Here is a 17,655-nt window from a genome sequence, read left to right on the forward strand (position 1 = left end):
TTGTGTTACTGACGTTGTGTTACATTTTTAGTGCCTCGTCATCGGCACCAGCTATCTTTCTCATGTCCAGTGACTCAGGGGCCTCTAATACACCCCCACCCTACTGAATATTCCAGAGTGTGTGTGTGTGTGTGTGTGTCGGGCCTGCCTGTCTGTCTTCCAATCAGTTTACTGCAGACATACAGTGGGGCAAAAAAGCATTTAGTCAGCCACCAATTGTGCAAGTTCCTCCATGCAGATCTCCTCTAGAGCAGTGATGTTTTGGGGCTGTTGCTGGGCAACACGGACTTTCAACTCCCTTCAAAGATTTTCTATGGGTTTGAGATCTGGAGACTGGCTAGGCCACTCCAGGACCTTGAAATGCTTCTTACGAAGCCACTCCTTCGTTGCCCGGGCGGTGTGTTTGGGATCATTGTCATGCTGAAATACCCAGCCACGTTTCATCTTCAATGCCCTTGCTGATGGTAGGCTTTGTTACTTTGGTCCCAGCTCTCTGCAGGTCATTCACTAGGTCCCCTCGTGTGGTTCTGGGATTTTTGGTCACCGTTCTTGTGATCATTTTGACCCCACGGGGTGAGATCTTGCGTGGAGCCCCAGATCGAGGGAGATTATCAGTGGTCTTGTATGTCTTCCATTTCCTAATAATTGCTCCCACAGTTGATTTCTTCAAACCTTTGACAGCTCTTTGGTCTTGGCCATAGTGAAGTTTGGAGTGTGACTGTTCGAGGTTGTGGACAGGTGTCTTTTATACTGATAACAAGTTCAAACAGGTGCCATTAATACAGGTAATGAGTGGAGGACAGAGGAGCCTCTTCAAGAAGTCTAGAGAGGAGCCTCTCCTACAGGTCTGTGAGAGCCAGAAATCTTGCTTGTTTGTAGGTGACCAAATACTTATTTTCCACCATAATTTGCAAATAAATTCATTAAAAATTCTACAATGTGATTTTCTGGATTTTATTTTATTTTTCTCATTTTGTCTGTCATAGTTGAAGTGTACCTATGATGAAAATTACAGGCCTCTCTCATCTTTTTAAGTGGGAGAACTTGCACAATTGGTGGCTGACTAAATACTTTTTTTGCCCCACTGTAAAAATGGACAGAGGAATCTCTCCCTCCTCTCTTCTAACACACCCCTGGTTTGTGCTGTGGGTCTGGGGTTAGGAATCCCATGGTCCAGAGTGGCATGCAATTTGGATAGTAACCTGACCCATAACAAACAAAGGCTAAATATATTTCCATGGCAGGGAGGGTCTTTACGCTGGAGGAGAGACAGGCAGAGGGATAGAGTGATAGAGGGACAGAAAGATCGAGAAGAGAGGCACAGGAAGGTTCCCAGTTCTTTCTTCTTGAGGGCTTCATAGAGCGTCAGACCTTCAGAGAGCTTCACAGTGTCAGTTCCAGACCAGTGTTTGGGATGAACTTTGCACTGGGCTACAAACCTGGGCAACTCGGGGAGTCTAGCACAATGGATAACTTGGAGAAGCAGCTCATCTGCCCCATCTGCCTGGAGATGTTCACCAAGCCTGTGGTCATACTGCCCTGCCAGCACAACCTCTGCAGGAAGTGTGCCAATGACGTCTTCCAGGTAAGAGTGGTGGACGTTTGTTTTGCATCACTCTCCTGTCCTGAGGCCATGTGTGGTCAATTAGTGGTCCAGCAGTGGTCTGTGATTTTGGAGCCATGATTCAAGTTTTTACAGGTGCTGAGTACATGTTTTATGGGGTGGCAGGTAGCTAGCAGTTAAAATCGTTGGGCCAGCCCTCCGACCATCCACTCAAAAAAAAAATTGGCCCGCTGCTGAAAGTAATTGGGGAACCCTGCATATATCTTTGGTCCTGTTGAACCCCTCAGGTCACTGTTTGAACTGGAGGAGCCATTCAGATATGGGACTCCAACAGCTGCCTCGGTCCTGTAGGAGAGGATGTAACATGGTCTGCCTCTCAGGCCCAGGCCATTAGTGGAAAGTGGAAACAGTATTCCAATGGTCTACTCATCACAGATACATTAGATGTATTTATGGAAGTTGGTGTGAACCATTTAGACTTCCTCAATATTCATAGCAGTCTATAGTGTCAAGCCTTCATCCCTTTATGTTGAGGTCTTTATCATAAAGTATTGACTGTAGACGATCATCTCCGCTCAATATTTTGTGGTGGGTGGATGGATCAGTGGCTCAGTAGATAAACTTTAGTTTCTGTGTGGAAGGTCCCTCACACTGACTGACTTGATCATTTGTTGTGGGTCCATCCTGGTTAAAGTATCTAACAAGGTTACTCTTCTTGATATCATGTCACCTTGAGGACCTGTAAGAGGTATGCAACTCAGTGTTTAGGTCTGTACCCAGTCTTAAGCACTGTACAGTGCAGAATCATATTTTGGTTTCCTCTTGAGTAGACAACATTTATGTGTCAAACAGCTGTTGTCCATATCCTCCCTTAACTCTTCAACACCCCCAGTGAGAGTGATGCTTTACCATTTGACTCCACTACCCCCTCTCCTCCTCATCCCTTTCCCCCCTCTCCCCTCTCAGGCTGCCAACCCTCTGTGGCAGTCTCGGGGGTCCAAGTCCATGTCCATAGGGGGTCGTTTCCGCTGCCCGTCATGTCGTCACGAGGCAGTGTTGGACCGCCATGGTGTGTATGGCCTACAGAGGAACCTGCTAGTAGAGAACATCATAGACATCTACAAGCAAGAAGAGTCCAGCAGGTCAGTGGTGTGTGTGTGTGTGTGTGTGTGTGTGTGTGTGTGTGTGTGTGTGTGTGTGTGTGTGTGTGTGTGTGTGTGTGTGTGTGTGTGTGTGTGTGTGTGTGTGTGTGTGTGTGTGTGTGTGTGTGTGTGTGTGTGTGTGTGTGTGTGTGTGTGTGTGTGTGTGTGTGTCTGGGTCTATGAGGGGTACGTGACTGGCTTCTGTAAGCATCCACTAGAACCAGAATGCTCACCAAATGTCAACATTATCCATACAGTTTGCCATACAACACATATTTCTGCTGTGCTGACCTCTGTGTACTTAAGGACATGGCATGTCAACAAAAGCCATGAGCACAAGGGGTGTACTACTGCTACAACCCTATGTGAACTCAGCCATGAAATATTGCTTCCAGTTTCACCTCTCATACAACAGGCCCTGGGCAGTCAGTGGTGCAAAGACCTAGGCATCTGATTTTACTCAAATGGTGTCACTAGCGCGTCTTTGTGTGTTCATCAGCTGCGTCATGTTAACAAACCAGGAATATAGAAACATCAGTCTCTGGCAGTGTCCTCCATATTGTTGCTGTAACTAGCACACTTGCCTCGATGGAGCGGTAAACCCGAGAACCATCCTCTTGTGGCATTGGTACAGATACAGACGTGTGTATCTGGGGGTTGGTTGTGAGTACCATAGGTCAAATCAAATCACATTTTTTGGTCACATACACTTTTTTAGCAGATGTTATTGCGGGTGTAGTGAAACGCTTGTGCTTCTAGCTCCGACAGTGCAGTAATACAGTTGAAGTCGGAAGTTTACATACACTTAGGTTGGAGTCATTAAAACTCGTTTTCAATCACTCCACACATTTCTTGTTAATAAACTATAGTTTTGGCAAGTCGGTTAGGACATCTACTTTGTGCATGACACAAGTAATTTTTCCAACAATTGTTTACAGACAGATTATTTCACTTATAATCCACTGTCTCACAATTCCAGTGGGTCAGAAGTTTACATACAGTAAGTTGACTGTGCCTTTAAACAGCTTGGAAAATTCCAGAAAAATATGTCCTGGCTTTACAAGCTTCCGATAGGCTAGTTGACATCATTTGAGTCAATTGGAGGTGTACCTGTGGATGTATTTCAAAGCCTACCTTCAAACTCAGTGCCTCTTTGCTTGACATCATGGGAAAATCAAAAGAAATCAGCCAAGACCTCAGAACAAAAATATGTAGACCTCCACAAATCTGGTTCATCCTTGGGAACGACTGAAGGTACCACGTTCATCTGTACAAACAATAGTACGCAAGTATAAACACCATGGGACCACTCAGCCGTCATACCACTCAGGAAGGAGACGGGTTCTGTCTCCTAGAGAAAAACATGCTTTTGTGTGAAAAGTGCAAATCAATCCCAGAACAACAGCAAAGGACCTTGTGAAGATGCTGAAGGAAACAGATACAAAAGTATCTCTATCCACAGTAAAACGAGTCCTATATCGACATAACCTGAAAGGCCGCTCAGCAAGGATGAAGCCACTGCTCCAAAACCGCCATAAAAATGCCAGACTACGGTTTGCAACTGCACATGGGGACAAAGATCGTACTTTTTGGAGAAATGTCCTCTGGTCTGATGAAACAAAAATAGAACTGTTGGCCATAATGACCATCGTTATGTTTGGATGAAAAAGGGGGATGCTTGCAAGTCGAAGAACACCATCCCAACCGTGAAGCACGGGGGTGGCAGCATCATGTTGTGGGGGTGCTTTGCTGCAGGAGGGACTGGTGTACTTCACAAAATAGATGGCATCATGAGGTAGGAAAATTATGTGGATATATTGAAGCAACATCTCAAGACATCAGTCAGGAAGTTAAAGCTTGGCCGCAAATGGGTCTTCCAAATGGACAATGACCCCAAGCATACTTCTAAGTTGTGGCAAAATGGCTTAAGGACAACAAAGTCAAGGTATTGGAGTGGCCATCACAAAGCCCTGATCTCAATCGTATAGAGAATTTGTGGGCAGAACTGAAAAAGCATGTGCGAGCAAGGAGGCCTACAAAGCAACATGTGCGAGCAAGGAGGCCTTCCATTTATTAAAGTGGCCAGTGATTTCAAGCCTATGTATATAGGCAGCAGCCTCTATGTGCTATTGATGGCTATTTAACAGTATGATGGCCTTGAGATAGAAACTGTTTTCCAGTCTCTCTGTCCGAGCTTTGATGCACCTGTACTGACCACGCCTTCTGGATGATAGCGGAGTGAATAAGCAGTGGCCCAGGTGGTTGTTGTCCTTGATGATCTTTTTGGCCTTCCTGTGACATCGGGTGCTGTAGGTGTTCTGGAGGGCAAGGTAGTTTGCTCCTGGTGATGCGTTGGGCAGACCACACCACACTCTGGAAAGCCCTGGGGTTGCGGGCGGTGCAGTTGCCGTACCAAGTGGTGATACAGCCCGACAGGATGCTCTCGATTGTGCATCTGTAGAAGTTTATGAGGGTTTTAGGTGACAAGCCACATTTCTTCAGCCTTCTGAGGTTGAAGAGGTGCTGTTGCGCCTTCTTCACCACACTGTCTGTGTTAATGGACCATTTCAGTTTTTCAGTGATGTGTATGCCAAGGAACTTGAAGCTTTCCGCCTTCTCCACTGTGGTCCAGTCGATGTGGATAGAGGCGTACTCCCTCTGCTGTTTCCTGAAGTCCACGATCATCTCCTCTGTTTTGTTAACGTTGAGTGAGAAGTTATTTTCCTGACACCACACTCCCAGAGCCCTCACCTCCTCTCTGTAGGCTGTCTCGTCATTGTTGGTAATGCCTACTACTGTTGTGTCATCTGCAAACTTGATGATTGAGTTGGAGGTGTGCTTGGCCACACAGTCATGGGTGAACAGGGAGTACAGGAGGGGACTGAGCACGCACCCTTTTGGGTCCCCAGTGTTGAGGATCAGCGAAGTGGAGGTGTTGTTTCCTACCTTCACCACCTCGGGGCGGCCCATTAGGAAGTCCAGAACCAAGTTGCACAGGGCGGGGTTCAGTCACAGGGCCTCAAGCTTAATGATGAGCTTGGAGGGTACTATGGTGTTGAATGCTGAGTTATAGTCAATGAACAGCAGTCTTACATATGTATTGTCTAGATGGGATAGGGCAGTGTGCAGTGTGATGGCGATTGCATCGTCTATGGATCTATTGGAGCGGTAAGCAAATTGAAGTGGGTCTACGGTGACAGGTAAGGTGGAGGTGATATGATCCTTAACTAGTCTCTCCAAGCACTTCATGATGACAGAAGTGAGTGCTACGGGGCGATAGTCATTTAGTTCAGTTACCTTTGCTTTCTTGGGTACAGGAACAATGGTGGCCATCTTGAAGCATGTGGGGACAGCAGACTGGGATAGGGAGAGATTTAATATGTCCGTAAACAAACGAGCCAGCTGGTCTGCGCATGCTCTGAGGATGTGGTTAGGGATGCTGTCTGGGCCGGCAGCCTTGCGAGGATTAACACGCTTAAATATCTTACTCACATTGGCCACGGAGAAGGAGAGCCCACAGTCCTTGGTAGCAGGCCGCGTCGGTGGCACTGGGTTATCCTAGTGAATATCTGCTATTTTTCACTATATCATGTGGTGCACAGGTTAAATTGCCAATTTGGAGGTGGGGGAGCCCTATTTAGTGGGGTTAGGGTTAGAGTTAAGCCAGGGTTGAACGTAAGGCCAGGGTTGAACGTAAGGCCAGGGTTGAATGTAAGGCTATGGTTGAACATAAGGCCAGGGTTAACTTTTATCATTCTCATTTTATATAGAATGCCACTGGGTGGCAGTCTTTTCCAGTGTTGATATCATTTAGAAACCTGTAGCAGCAACATCACAGCTTGTTCAGGCCTTGTCTTGACACAATAAAGATTAAAGATTATATCGTTACATCAAGGAAAGTGCTTTTGGTTTGTAACACCAATTTGAGCTATATGAGCAATCTATCTAGTTTCCCTCAACATGATATTCCTCAATGCCTTTTAGCAAATGTGTAAATTCTTCTATATCTATGTGTACGCTATTCCTCTAGAGAAAATATGAATGGTCAATAGTAGTACAATTCCCCCAATGCCTTCTGGGTTATCTGAAGCCTTGAGAGCTGATCCCATTTCCTGTGCCATTGACAGAAGAGCCAAATAAAGTGTGTGTGCATATGCACATTGGTGTGTGTCTGTACGCATGTATGCATGCGTACTGGATGTGTGCTTGTGTGTGTGTTTCTAAGAGGCTGTCCTTTTACTTCTGTGTCCCTGCAGGCCCCTAAACCCCACCAAGGTGGAGCAGCAGCAGCTGATGTGTGAGGAGCATGACGAGGAGAAGATCAACATCTACTGCCTGAGCTGTGAGACGCCCACCTGCTCCATGTGTAAAGTGTTTGGCCAGCACAAGGACTGTGAGGTGGCCCCCCTGCAGAACGTCTATAAGAGACAGAAGGTAATGGAGCACCCTGAGTCAAGGCCAAGGGTCTGATTGTGATGTCACTCAATATCTCTATAGCTGTCTGTCTTCCTTTCTGGTAGTCTGTCTGTCTGTCTGTTATATCGTCCTTATACTGAAAAGTAATTATCCAATATAACAGCTTACGTATAGTCACTGTCTGTATTCATTATGTCCCCCAGAGAGAGATTTGAAAGTTATTTAAAGTGTAGAGCCAGTGTGTGCATGTGATCTGCCTTATCTAAAGAGTGAGTGAGTGAGTGAGTGAGTGTGTGTGTGTGTGGTTTGTCTTTGAGTGCTAAGTGTAGTGACAGCAGACAGATGTGTTGAGTTGTGGCTACGCTGCGGGGTTTCATCTCACCGCACACACAAACACACACACACATGACCCTGTCAACCTGCTGGCATGACGACAACTAAGATTGTATATCCAGTGCATTCGGGAAGTATTCAGACCCCTTGACTTTTTCCACATTTTCTTACGTTACAGCCTTATTCTAAAATGGATTAACAGTTTTTTCCCCTCTTCGATCTACACACAATACCCCATAATGACAAAGCAAAAACAGGTTTCTAAACATTCTTGCAAAATTATTCAAAATAAAAAACTGAAATATCACATATTAAAAAGTATTCAGACCCTTTACTCAGTACTTTGTTGAAGCACCTGTGGCACCTCGAGTCTTCTTCTCCCATTCTTCTCTGCAGATCCTGTCAAGCTCTGTCAGGTTGGATGGGGTGCGTCGCTGCACAGCTATTTTCAGGTCTCTCCAGAGATGTTCGATCGGATTCAAGTCCAGGCTCTGGCTTGACCCCTCAAGGACATTCAGACTTGTTCCGAAGCCACTCCTGCGTTGTCTTGGCTGTTTTCTTAGGATTGTTGTCCTGTTGGAAGGTGAACCTTCACCCCAGTCTAAGGTCCTGAGTGCTCTGGATCAAGGATCTCTCTATGCTTTGCTCCGTTTATCTTTCCCTCGATCCTGACTAGTCTCCCAGTCCCTGCCACTGAAAAACATCCCCATTGCATAATGCTGCTACCACCATGCTTCACCGTAGTGATAGTGCCAGGTTTCCTCCAGACATGACACTTGGCATTCAGGCCAAATAGTTCAATCTTGGTTTTATCAGACCAGAGAATCTTGTTTCTCATGGTCTGCGAGTCATTTAGGTGCCTTTTGGCAAACTCCAAGCGGGCTTTCATGTGCCTTTTACTGTGTAGTGGCTTCCGTCTGGCTACTCTACCATAAATACCTGATTAGTGGAGTGCTGCATAGATGGTTGTCCTTCTTGAAGGTTTTCCCATCTCCACAGAGAGACTCTGGAGCTCTGTCAGAGTGACCATCGGGTTCTTGGGGACCTCCCTGACCAAGGCCCGTCTCCCCCGATTGCTCAGTTTGGCCAGGCAGCCAGCTCTAGGAAGAGTCTTGGTGGTTCCAAACTTCTTCCATTTAAGAATGATGGAGGCCACTGTGTTCTTGGGGACCTTCAATACTGCAGACATTTTTTGGTACCCTTCCCCAGATCTGTTCCTCTACACAATCCTGTCTCGGAGCTCTACGGACAATTCCTTTGACCTCATGGCTTGGTTTTTGCTCTGACATGCACTGTCAACTGTGGGACCTTATATAGACAGCTATGTGCCTTTGAAAAATCATGTACAATCAATTGAATTTACCACGGGTGCACTCCAATCAAGTTGTAAAAACATCTCAAAGATCATCAATGGAAACAGGATGCACCTGAGCTCAATTTCGAGTCTCATAGCAAAGGGTCTGAATACTTATGTAGATAAGGTTTTTATGATTTTTTTTAATACATTTGCAAAAATTTCTAAAAAACTGTTTTCGCTTTGTCATTATATTGTTGTCACGTTCCTGACCTGTTTTCTTTTGTCTTGTATTTATTTAGTATGGTCAGGGCGTGAGTTGGGTGGGTTTGTCTATGTGTGATTTTCTATGTTGGGATTTTGTGTTCGGCCTGGTATGATTCTCAATCAGAGGCAGCTGTCAATCGATGTCCCTGATTGAGAATCATACTAAGGCAGCCGGGGTGTCACGTGTGTTTTGTGGGTGTTTGTTTCCGTGTTTGTATTCGTGCCACACGGGACTGTTGTCGGTTGTACTCATTTTTGTTATTTTGTTTCGTGTTAGTGTTCAGTTTCGTTTTAATAAGTGATCATGAGCACTACCCACTCTGCGTGTTGGTTCGATCCATGCTCCTCCTCGTCTGAGGAGGAGAACAACTATGACGACCGTTACAGAAACACCCACCAAAAAAGGATCAAGCAGAGTGGGAACAGACAGCAGCAGAGACCGAGGACACAGGACTCGTGGACTTGGGAAGAGATCCTGGACGGCAAAGGACCCTGGGCGCAGCCAGGGAAATATCAAGAGCACGTGTCCTCCTTCACGGTCCGTTTTCTCCGGTGCCACCTCCACGTACCAGTCCTCCGGTGGCAGCCCCTCGCACCAGGCTGTCTCTCCGTCTTCTCTCTCCAGTTGCTCCCACCTGTCCAGCGCTGTCAGAGCCTTCCTACTCTCCAGCGCAGCCGCTGTCTGAACTGTCTGCCTGCCCAGCGCTGTCTGAACTGTCTGCCTGCCCAGAGCTGTCTGAACTGTCTGCCTGCCCAGCGCTGTCTGAGCTGCCTGCCTGCACAGCACCGTCAGAGCTGTCCGTCTGTCCCGAGCCGTCAGAGCTGTCCGTCTGTCCCGAGCCGTCAGAGCTGCCCGTCTGTCCCGAGCCGTCAGAGCCGTCCGCCAGACAGGAGCAGCCAGAGCCTTCCGCCAGACAGGAGCAGCCAGAGCCTTCCGCCAGACAGGAGCAGCCAGAGCCTTCCGCCAGACAGGACCAGCCAGAGCCAGCCAGCCAGGATCCGCCAGAGCCAGCCAGCCAGGATCCGCCAGAGCCAGCCAGCCCGGATCCGCCAGAGCCAGCCAGCCAGGATCCGCCAGAGCCAGCCAGCCAGGATCCGCCAGAGCCAGCCAGCCAGGATCCGCCAGAGCCAGCCAGCCAGGATCCGTCCCTCAGTCCGGTGCTGCCCCTCAGTCCGGTGTTGCCCCTCAGTCCGGTGCTGCCCCTCAGTCCGGTGCTGCCCCTCAGTCCGGTGCTGCCCCTCAGTCCGGTGCTGCCCCTCAGTCCGGTGCTGCCCCTTAGTCCGGTGCTGCCCCTTAGTCCGGTGCTGCCCCTTAGTCCGGTGCTGCCCCTTAGTCTAGTTGGGTTAATTTGGAGGAGGCTACGGAAGAGGGGATTGACTATGGTGGGGTGGGGACCACGACCAGCGCCAGAGCCGCCACCGTGGACAGACGCCCACCCAGACCCTCCCCTAGAGTTTATGCTGGTGCGCCCGGAGTTCGCACCTTAAGGGGGGGGGGGTTATGTCACGTTCCTGACCTGTTTTCTTTTGTCTTGTATTTATTTAGTTGGTCAGGGCGTCTGAGGAGGAGAACGACTATGACGACCGTTACAATTGTGTGTAAATTGATGAGGATTTGTTTTATTTAATCCATTTTAGAATAAGGCTGTAACATAACAAAATGTGAAAAAGTCGACGGGTCGCACTGTATATGCACTGTATATGGAACTGAAAAAGAACCAAAAACAAAAATATGAACAAAAATATGAATGCAACATGCAAAGTGTTGGCCCCATGTTTCATAAGCTGAAATAAAAGATCTACAACATTTTCTGCACACACAAAAAGCTTATTTCTCTCACATTCTGTGCACAAATTTGTTGACATCGCTGTTACTGAGCATTTCTCCTTTGCCAAGATAATCCATCCACCTGACAGGTGTGGCAAATCAAGAAGCTGATTAAACAGCATGAGCATTACACAGGTGGACCTTGTACTGGGGACAGTAAAAGTCCAATCTAAAATGTGCAGTTATGTCACACAACGCAATGCCACAGATGTCTCAAGTTTTGAGGAAGCATACAATTGGCCTGCTGATGGAGGAAATGTCCACCAGAACTGTTTCCAGAGAATGTAATGTTAATTTCTCTACCATAAGCTGCATCCAACGTTATTTAAGAGAATTTGGCAGTACGTGCAACCAGCCTCACAACCGCAGACCACATCTAACCACGCCAGCCCAGGAGCTCCACATCTGGCTTCTTCACCTGCAGGATTGTCTGAGACCAGCCATCCGGACAGCTGATGAAACTGAGGAGTATTTCTGTCTGTAATAAAGCCCTTTTGTGGGGAAAAACTCATTCAGATTGGCCTGGATCCCAAGTGGGTGGACCTATGCCCTCCCAGGCCCACCCATGGATGCGCCCCTGCCCAGTCATGTGAAATCCATAGATTAGGACCTAATGAATTTATTTAAATGGACTGATTTCCTTATTTGAACTGCAACTCAGTAAAACTGTTGAAATTGTTGCATTTTGCATTTATATTTTTGTTCAGTATTGTTATTCAAAGGGTTCTCCTATGGGGACAGCCAAAGAACCCTTTTAGGTTCTAGATAGCACCTTGTCTTTCTAAGACTGTAACTTTCCCCTACAGGATCCAAGTGAACGGTGACTAATATCAAAGTGAAGGTCACTTGTTAAGGATGGATAATGTGCCTGGCTGTTGAGTAATACTGAAGGGGAAGCCACCCACACAAACATTATACATACATGTTACATATTTGCTGGATCTACTTTCATAAGCTAAAAGAAGTATGTTTGAATGGACTATAACATCAGGTGGCTTTGGTGACAAATGTGCCTTGCATTCATTGCTCACTCGCTCACTATGAATCATTCATTACAAATACAGTCGAGGAAGGTTAACGAGCAACTTCAGCTTCAGCTAATGTTTTATGCATTGTTAAAAAAACAACACTTTCGATATTTAAATCTTCAATCTATCATCACAGTTGTGTGAACTACTACCTAAAGTGTCAGCTGAAGGATGGAACAAAAGCTTTCATATCCTTTTGCCCTCCAGGATTAGGGGGTGGTGACCACTGGTGAAGTGAGTACAGATATTAACCCATCATGTTATGTTGATTGGCTGCAGACAGAGCTGAGTGACGGCATCGCCATCTTGGTGGCTGGGAACGACCGTATCCAGGGCCTCCTCTCTCAGATGGAGGAGACCTGCAGGTCCATCCAGGTGAGAATGTTACCCACTACAACCACTCAGACATCTCACTTCACAGTCACAAAGCTCACTGTGGAGTCACCACACACATCACTGTGAACAACCTGTTGTATTGTAATAACTAGCATCAATAAGTATTAATACATTATTTATAAACTATTAATAAATATATATATTGAAAAAATGTATAAGGGCTTATTAATTTTATAATTAGGTGTTACCAATGGGTGTCTGTGTGCAGGAGAACGGCCGTCGTCAGAAGCAGAGTCTGTGTGATAAGTTTGATGGACTGTATGCCATCCTGGAGGAGAGGAAGAAGGAGTTGGTGGGGATGATCAGCCGCCAGCAGGATGACAAGCTGGACTACATCCGCTCCCTCATGCGTCGCCACGGAGACCACCTAGAGGGCGCCGTCAAGCTGGTGGAGACAGCCATTCAGTCCATGGAGGAACCACAGATGGCCGTGTTCCTACAGGTAGGCACTATGGATGGAACACTAGCACTGAACCTAGGTGCACTGTCTGGCCTCAGTAACTGGACCTAGGGTATGTCATGTAATGAAATAGAATAATGGTCAGATGTAACTTTAGATGTAACTTCTTGAGCAGAAAAGTTGCCTGTTTCAGCCCTTGTAAACTGGATGAGGATCAGTGTTCCTGCAGGTAGATAATGTTTCACTGTTTTAGGATCAGTAGCACTACAAGTAGCCTATGGGCCAGGGGACCCTCAACAAAGGACTATAATAGGATCAGTTGTGTGATCAATGTCTCTAGGAACTCTCTTCCTGTGGTTTTCTGATCGCACACTGTACAGAGGAATTTCCAGGTGAAAGGGAGAGCAGTCATTGGTAAAGTAAATCCAAAATATATGTGGTTTATTACAAGTTGCAACAGGGAGATACCTCCAGCACGAAAGCAGAGCAGATGTCTCACGAGCCTCTCTAAGCAGCAGTGGTGGTTCTAGACCATTTCAACTGGGGGGGGGGGGGGGGGCAAGCTGGGGCCAGTTGTACTGTTAGAGGGGCCAGTTACATTAGACGTTATTGTTGTCATCGTTTTCTTCACTGCATTGCAGGCATTAGTAGGCAAAAGACCATGTTCATAATCATCATCGTTGCCACTGTCTAATAACAGATGCAAAAAAAGAACGATAACAAAATAAGCGCAAACCAGCTGAGATGGCGTATTTCTGCAGAATGCTGTGGTAGCCATGCTGGTTAAATGTGCCTTGAATTCTAAATAAATCACACAGTGTCACCAGCAAAGCACTCCCACACCATCACACCTTGTCCTCCGTGTTTCACAGTGGGAACCACACATGCGGAGTTCATCCGTTCACCTACTCTGCGTCTCACAAAGACACGGCGGTTGGAACCAAAAATCTCAAATTTGGACTCATCAGACCAAAGGACAGATTTCCACCGGTCTAATGTCCATTGCTCGTGTTTCTTGGCCCAAGCAAGACTCTTCTTCTTATTGGTGTTCTTTAGTAGTAGTTTCTTTGCAGCAATGAAGACCATGAAGGACTAATTCACACAGTCTCCTCTGCACAGTTGATGTTGAGATGTGTCTGTTACTTGAACTCTGTGAAGCATTTATTTGGGCTGCAATTTCTGAGGCTGGTAACTCTAATAAACTTATCCTATGCACCAGAGGTAACTCAGGGTCTTCCTGTCTTGTGACGGTCCTCACGAGAGCCAGTTTCATCATAGCGCTTGATGGTTTTTGCGACTGCACTTGAATAAACTTTCAAGATTTTCCGTATTGACTGACTTAAACTTCTTAAAGTAATGATGGACTGTCGTTTTTCTTTGCTTATTTGAGCTGTTCTTGCCATAATATGGACTGTCTTTTACCAAATAGGGCTATCTTCTGTATAACAACCCTACTTTGTCACAACACAACTGATTGGCTCAAATGTATTAAGGAAAGAAATTCAACAAATTAACTTTTAACAAGGCACACCTGTTAATTGAAATGCCTTACAGGTGACTACCTCGTGAAGCTGGTTGAGAGTATGCCAAGAGTGTGCAAAGCTGTCATCAAGGCAATGGGTGGCTACTTTGAAGAATATATTTTCATTTATTTAACACTTTTTTGGTTACTACATATGTGTTATTTCATAGTTTTGATGTCTTCACTATAATTCTACAATGTGGAAAATAGTAAAAAATAAAGAAGAATCTTAGAACGAGTACGTGTATACGTGTGTACTGTATACACGCAGTGGACACTATTTCCGTGCTCTTAGGGCCCATAATGCAATTCTTCAGAAAATGGGCGTCGCTTCACAACGTTTTCAGATTAGAAAAATGTCGGAAAATATACAGGCGAAGTCTGACGAGAGCGCATTCAAATTCATTGTTTTAACTAATTATGACAAATGTAAAGAAAATGTTGAGCAATGTAATAAAGAAATTACTTTTCAAATAAGTTACGTTACACGTTATGTTGGCTGACAGTTAGTTAGCTACGCTATCCTTACGAACAGCGTAGCGTTACACAGCAGTATTTACCGGTATGTTAGCTAGTTATTTAACGTTAGTTGGTTACTAATAATACATCGAAATTGCCAAGCAGTATATTAACTATATGCTATCTAACTACCCAAATATTATTGACTTGATTGTTCACATCATTCTTAGTTGTATAGTTGTTGTGCGTTCTCAATGGACATGGTTAATTCTGGCTATCTACTCCGATTTCAGAACACTCCTGTCTGAGTGTTCCAGAGCGCATAATAATTTATGAATTTAAGTTACTCGACCTAGCATAGTTGGTTTGGCGGTCTTTATGTTATCCAGACCGTTCGTGACTGTAACTCCACTGCTGGCAACAAATTAATAACGTTTTTTTTTTGCTGTCGTTTACTGACACCTGCCTCACTCGTTGACCTCTGGCCCCCTGGCCATCAATACTGTCCTTGGAACAGAGCCAGGTTGGATGACGTGCTCCTGCTGCAGACAGCCGGTAGTTAAAACCCCAGCTAGGCGAGAGATAGATGGTACCATTCATGTCATCCATCCAGCAGTCCTCTCCTCCACTCAGGCCCCTGCTCTACTCCTCTCCTCCACTCAGGTCCCTTGCTCTACTCCTCTCCACTCAGGTCCCTGGCTCTACTCCTCTCCTTCACTTAGGTCCCTAGCTCTTATAAAGAGCTACAGATTGAGTAAAGCTCGTAACTGAAGTGTCTCTATTCAACTCCCTCATTGTTCATGCTTGCAAGCCATTGGTTTAGTCATCCAGTTTACAGGTAGTGCTTGCAGCGAGTGTTAGGATGGTGGCAGGTGCATGTTCTAAACTCATTCTGGTTTAGATATAGCACTAATTGACCTCCGAAATGAAGTGCTGGAAATGAAACTAAATGCAATAGCCTACCCATCGTTTCTTTTCTCCACAGAGCATCAAGGATATATTTAAACAGTAAGTCAAATTCTTGTTTTCGTCTGTTTAGTGTTCCATTCTGCTTCATATGGGGTGTTTAGCTGGAAGGTCACAATTTGCATTACATTCACTAACACAAACACACCAATTGCATTGACTGTAACGCTAAAGTAACTGCATAGAAGATGCGTGTGATTTGCAGATATGTCTGATTGCTGGCTGCTGATAGCTAATACATTATAATGAAGGTCTCCACCTGTAGAGTTATCGAGCATACCCAACCAGCCTGCGTCACTACCAGCCACAGGGGTACAGAGGACGTTGCCATCCATCGCTGTCTGTCACCTCCTATTTGTTTGTCTCTGAACTGTGACCTCACCACTGTGTCCTTTTAAGGATCAGCACCACTGCCAAGGTGTCCAGTATGGAATGTCCAGAGCCGGGCTATGAGAGCATGGCCCATTTTGTCATCAACACAGAGAATGTGGCAGACATGCTGAGGACCATTGACTTCAACACAATTAGGGCCTCAGGTAGCTGTACAATTTGACCATATATGGAGAGTTTGGTCATTAATGTTTCTTTATACATGACTCTAGCCTCAGGGCACTGACGCATGTTCAGCTCTGAACATTAAAACCCAAACTATTTTCCATTGCACGTTCAAGGCTATTTCCCTTATTTTTGTTGGTCTGTCTTAATGTGGTACTCTCTGTGTGGTTTCAGGTTTCCAGGAAAAGGATGGGGAGGATGGTTATGATCTGGGTGAGGACTTGGCATCGCTGGCAACGGGGGACGTAGACTATGGGCGATACTAGTTGAAAAGGGTCAAATAAAGAAAAAGCATGCTATGCTGCTCCTGTGCTTTATTCCCTTACACACATTTACAACGTTTAGGGTTCAAACACAAAGGCTGTTAAATATAGTTATACTGTATATCGTTCCTTCTGACATCAGTCTTAAACATTGCCATAAAGGCTGAAATCAAGTGTTTAATCTCTAGAATATGGATGGATCACTTGTCTTGTTTACCCCACAGCCAACTCATTTCAAATGGAGAGACCAGGAATTCTTTCTCCTCTCAGTGATAAATTAATTCCATATTTCCCTTGCTACCTCCAAAAGTATAACGATCCTAGGGCCAGGGGACCCTTTGGCCTCACAGCGTCACTGTAACATGCCAGAGATGAATGAACTAGAAGTACACATTTTATGAATGGCTATGGACAGATACTCTAGGGAGAGATGGAGGAGTGGTTGTTGACTGGCCTGTTATTTATACATGATTAAAGTTTCAACCATAAACTCCCAAGTGAGGAGTCTGATGTATTGATTGGGCTTTACCTTGGTGTACTGACAATGAAAATGCTTGTAATTTTGGCTTAATATAGAGTACAATTCAAAGGTTTGGACACACCTACTCATTCAAGGGTTTTTCTTAAAATGTTACTATTTTCTACATTGTAGAATAATAGTGAAGACATCAAAACTATGAAATAACACATATGGAATCATGTAGTAACCAAAAAAGTGTTAAACAAATCAAAATATATTTTATATTTGCGATACTTCAAAGTAGCCACCCTTTGCCTTGATGACAGCATTGCACACTCTTGGCATTCTCTCAACCAGCTTCACCTGGAATGCTTTTCCAAACAGTCTTGAAGGAGTTCCCACATATGCTGAGCACTTGTTGGCTGCTTTTCCTTCACTCAGCGGTCCAACTCATCCCAAACCATCTCAATTGGGTTGAGGTCGGGTGACTGTGGAAGCCAGGTCATCTGATGCAGCACTCCATCACTCTCCTTCTTGGTCAAATAGACCTTACACAGCCTGGAGGTGAGTTGGGTCATTGTCCTGTTGAAAAACAAATGATAGTCCCACTAAGCGCAAACCAGATAGGATGGCATATCACTGCAGAATGCTGTGGTAGCCATGCTGGTTAAGTGTGCCTTGAATTCTAAATAAATCACTGACAGTGTCACCAGTAAAGCACCATCACACCTCCTCCTCCATGCTTCATGGTGGGAACCACAC

At 45.6% G+C, this 17,655-nt stretch overlaps 1 protein-coding gene across 1 annotated transcript; it reads left to right on the forward strand.

Annotated features, from left to right (window-relative positions):
- The first annotated feature begins 1,178 nt into the window (after positions 1-1,178).
- On the forward strand, positions 1,179-16,462 carry LOC129817430 (tripartite motif-containing protein 54-like). Its single transcript, XM_055872661.1, has 8 exons — positions 1,179-1,585; positions 2,531-2,706; positions 6,963-7,140; positions 12,152-12,247; positions 12,477-12,710; positions 15,635-15,657; positions 16,015-16,151; positions 16,345-16,462. The coding sequence occupies exons 1-8, from the start codon at positions 1,415-1,417 to the stop codon at positions 16,434-16,436; spliced, it is 1,107 nt and encodes a 368-aa protein (XP_055728636.1). The 5' UTR covers positions 1,179-1,414; the 3' UTR covers positions 16,437-16,462.
- The last annotated feature ends 1,193 nt before the right edge of the window (positions 16,463-17,655 follow it).

This window comes from Salvelinus fontinalis, chromosome 20, assembly GCF_029448725.1.
Source record: "Salvelinus fontinalis isolate EN_2023a chromosome 20, ASM2944872v1, whole genome shotgun sequence".
Classification (NCBI taxonomy): Eukaryota; Metazoa; Chordata; class Actinopteri; order Salmoniformes; family Salmonidae; genus Salvelinus; species Salvelinus fontinalis.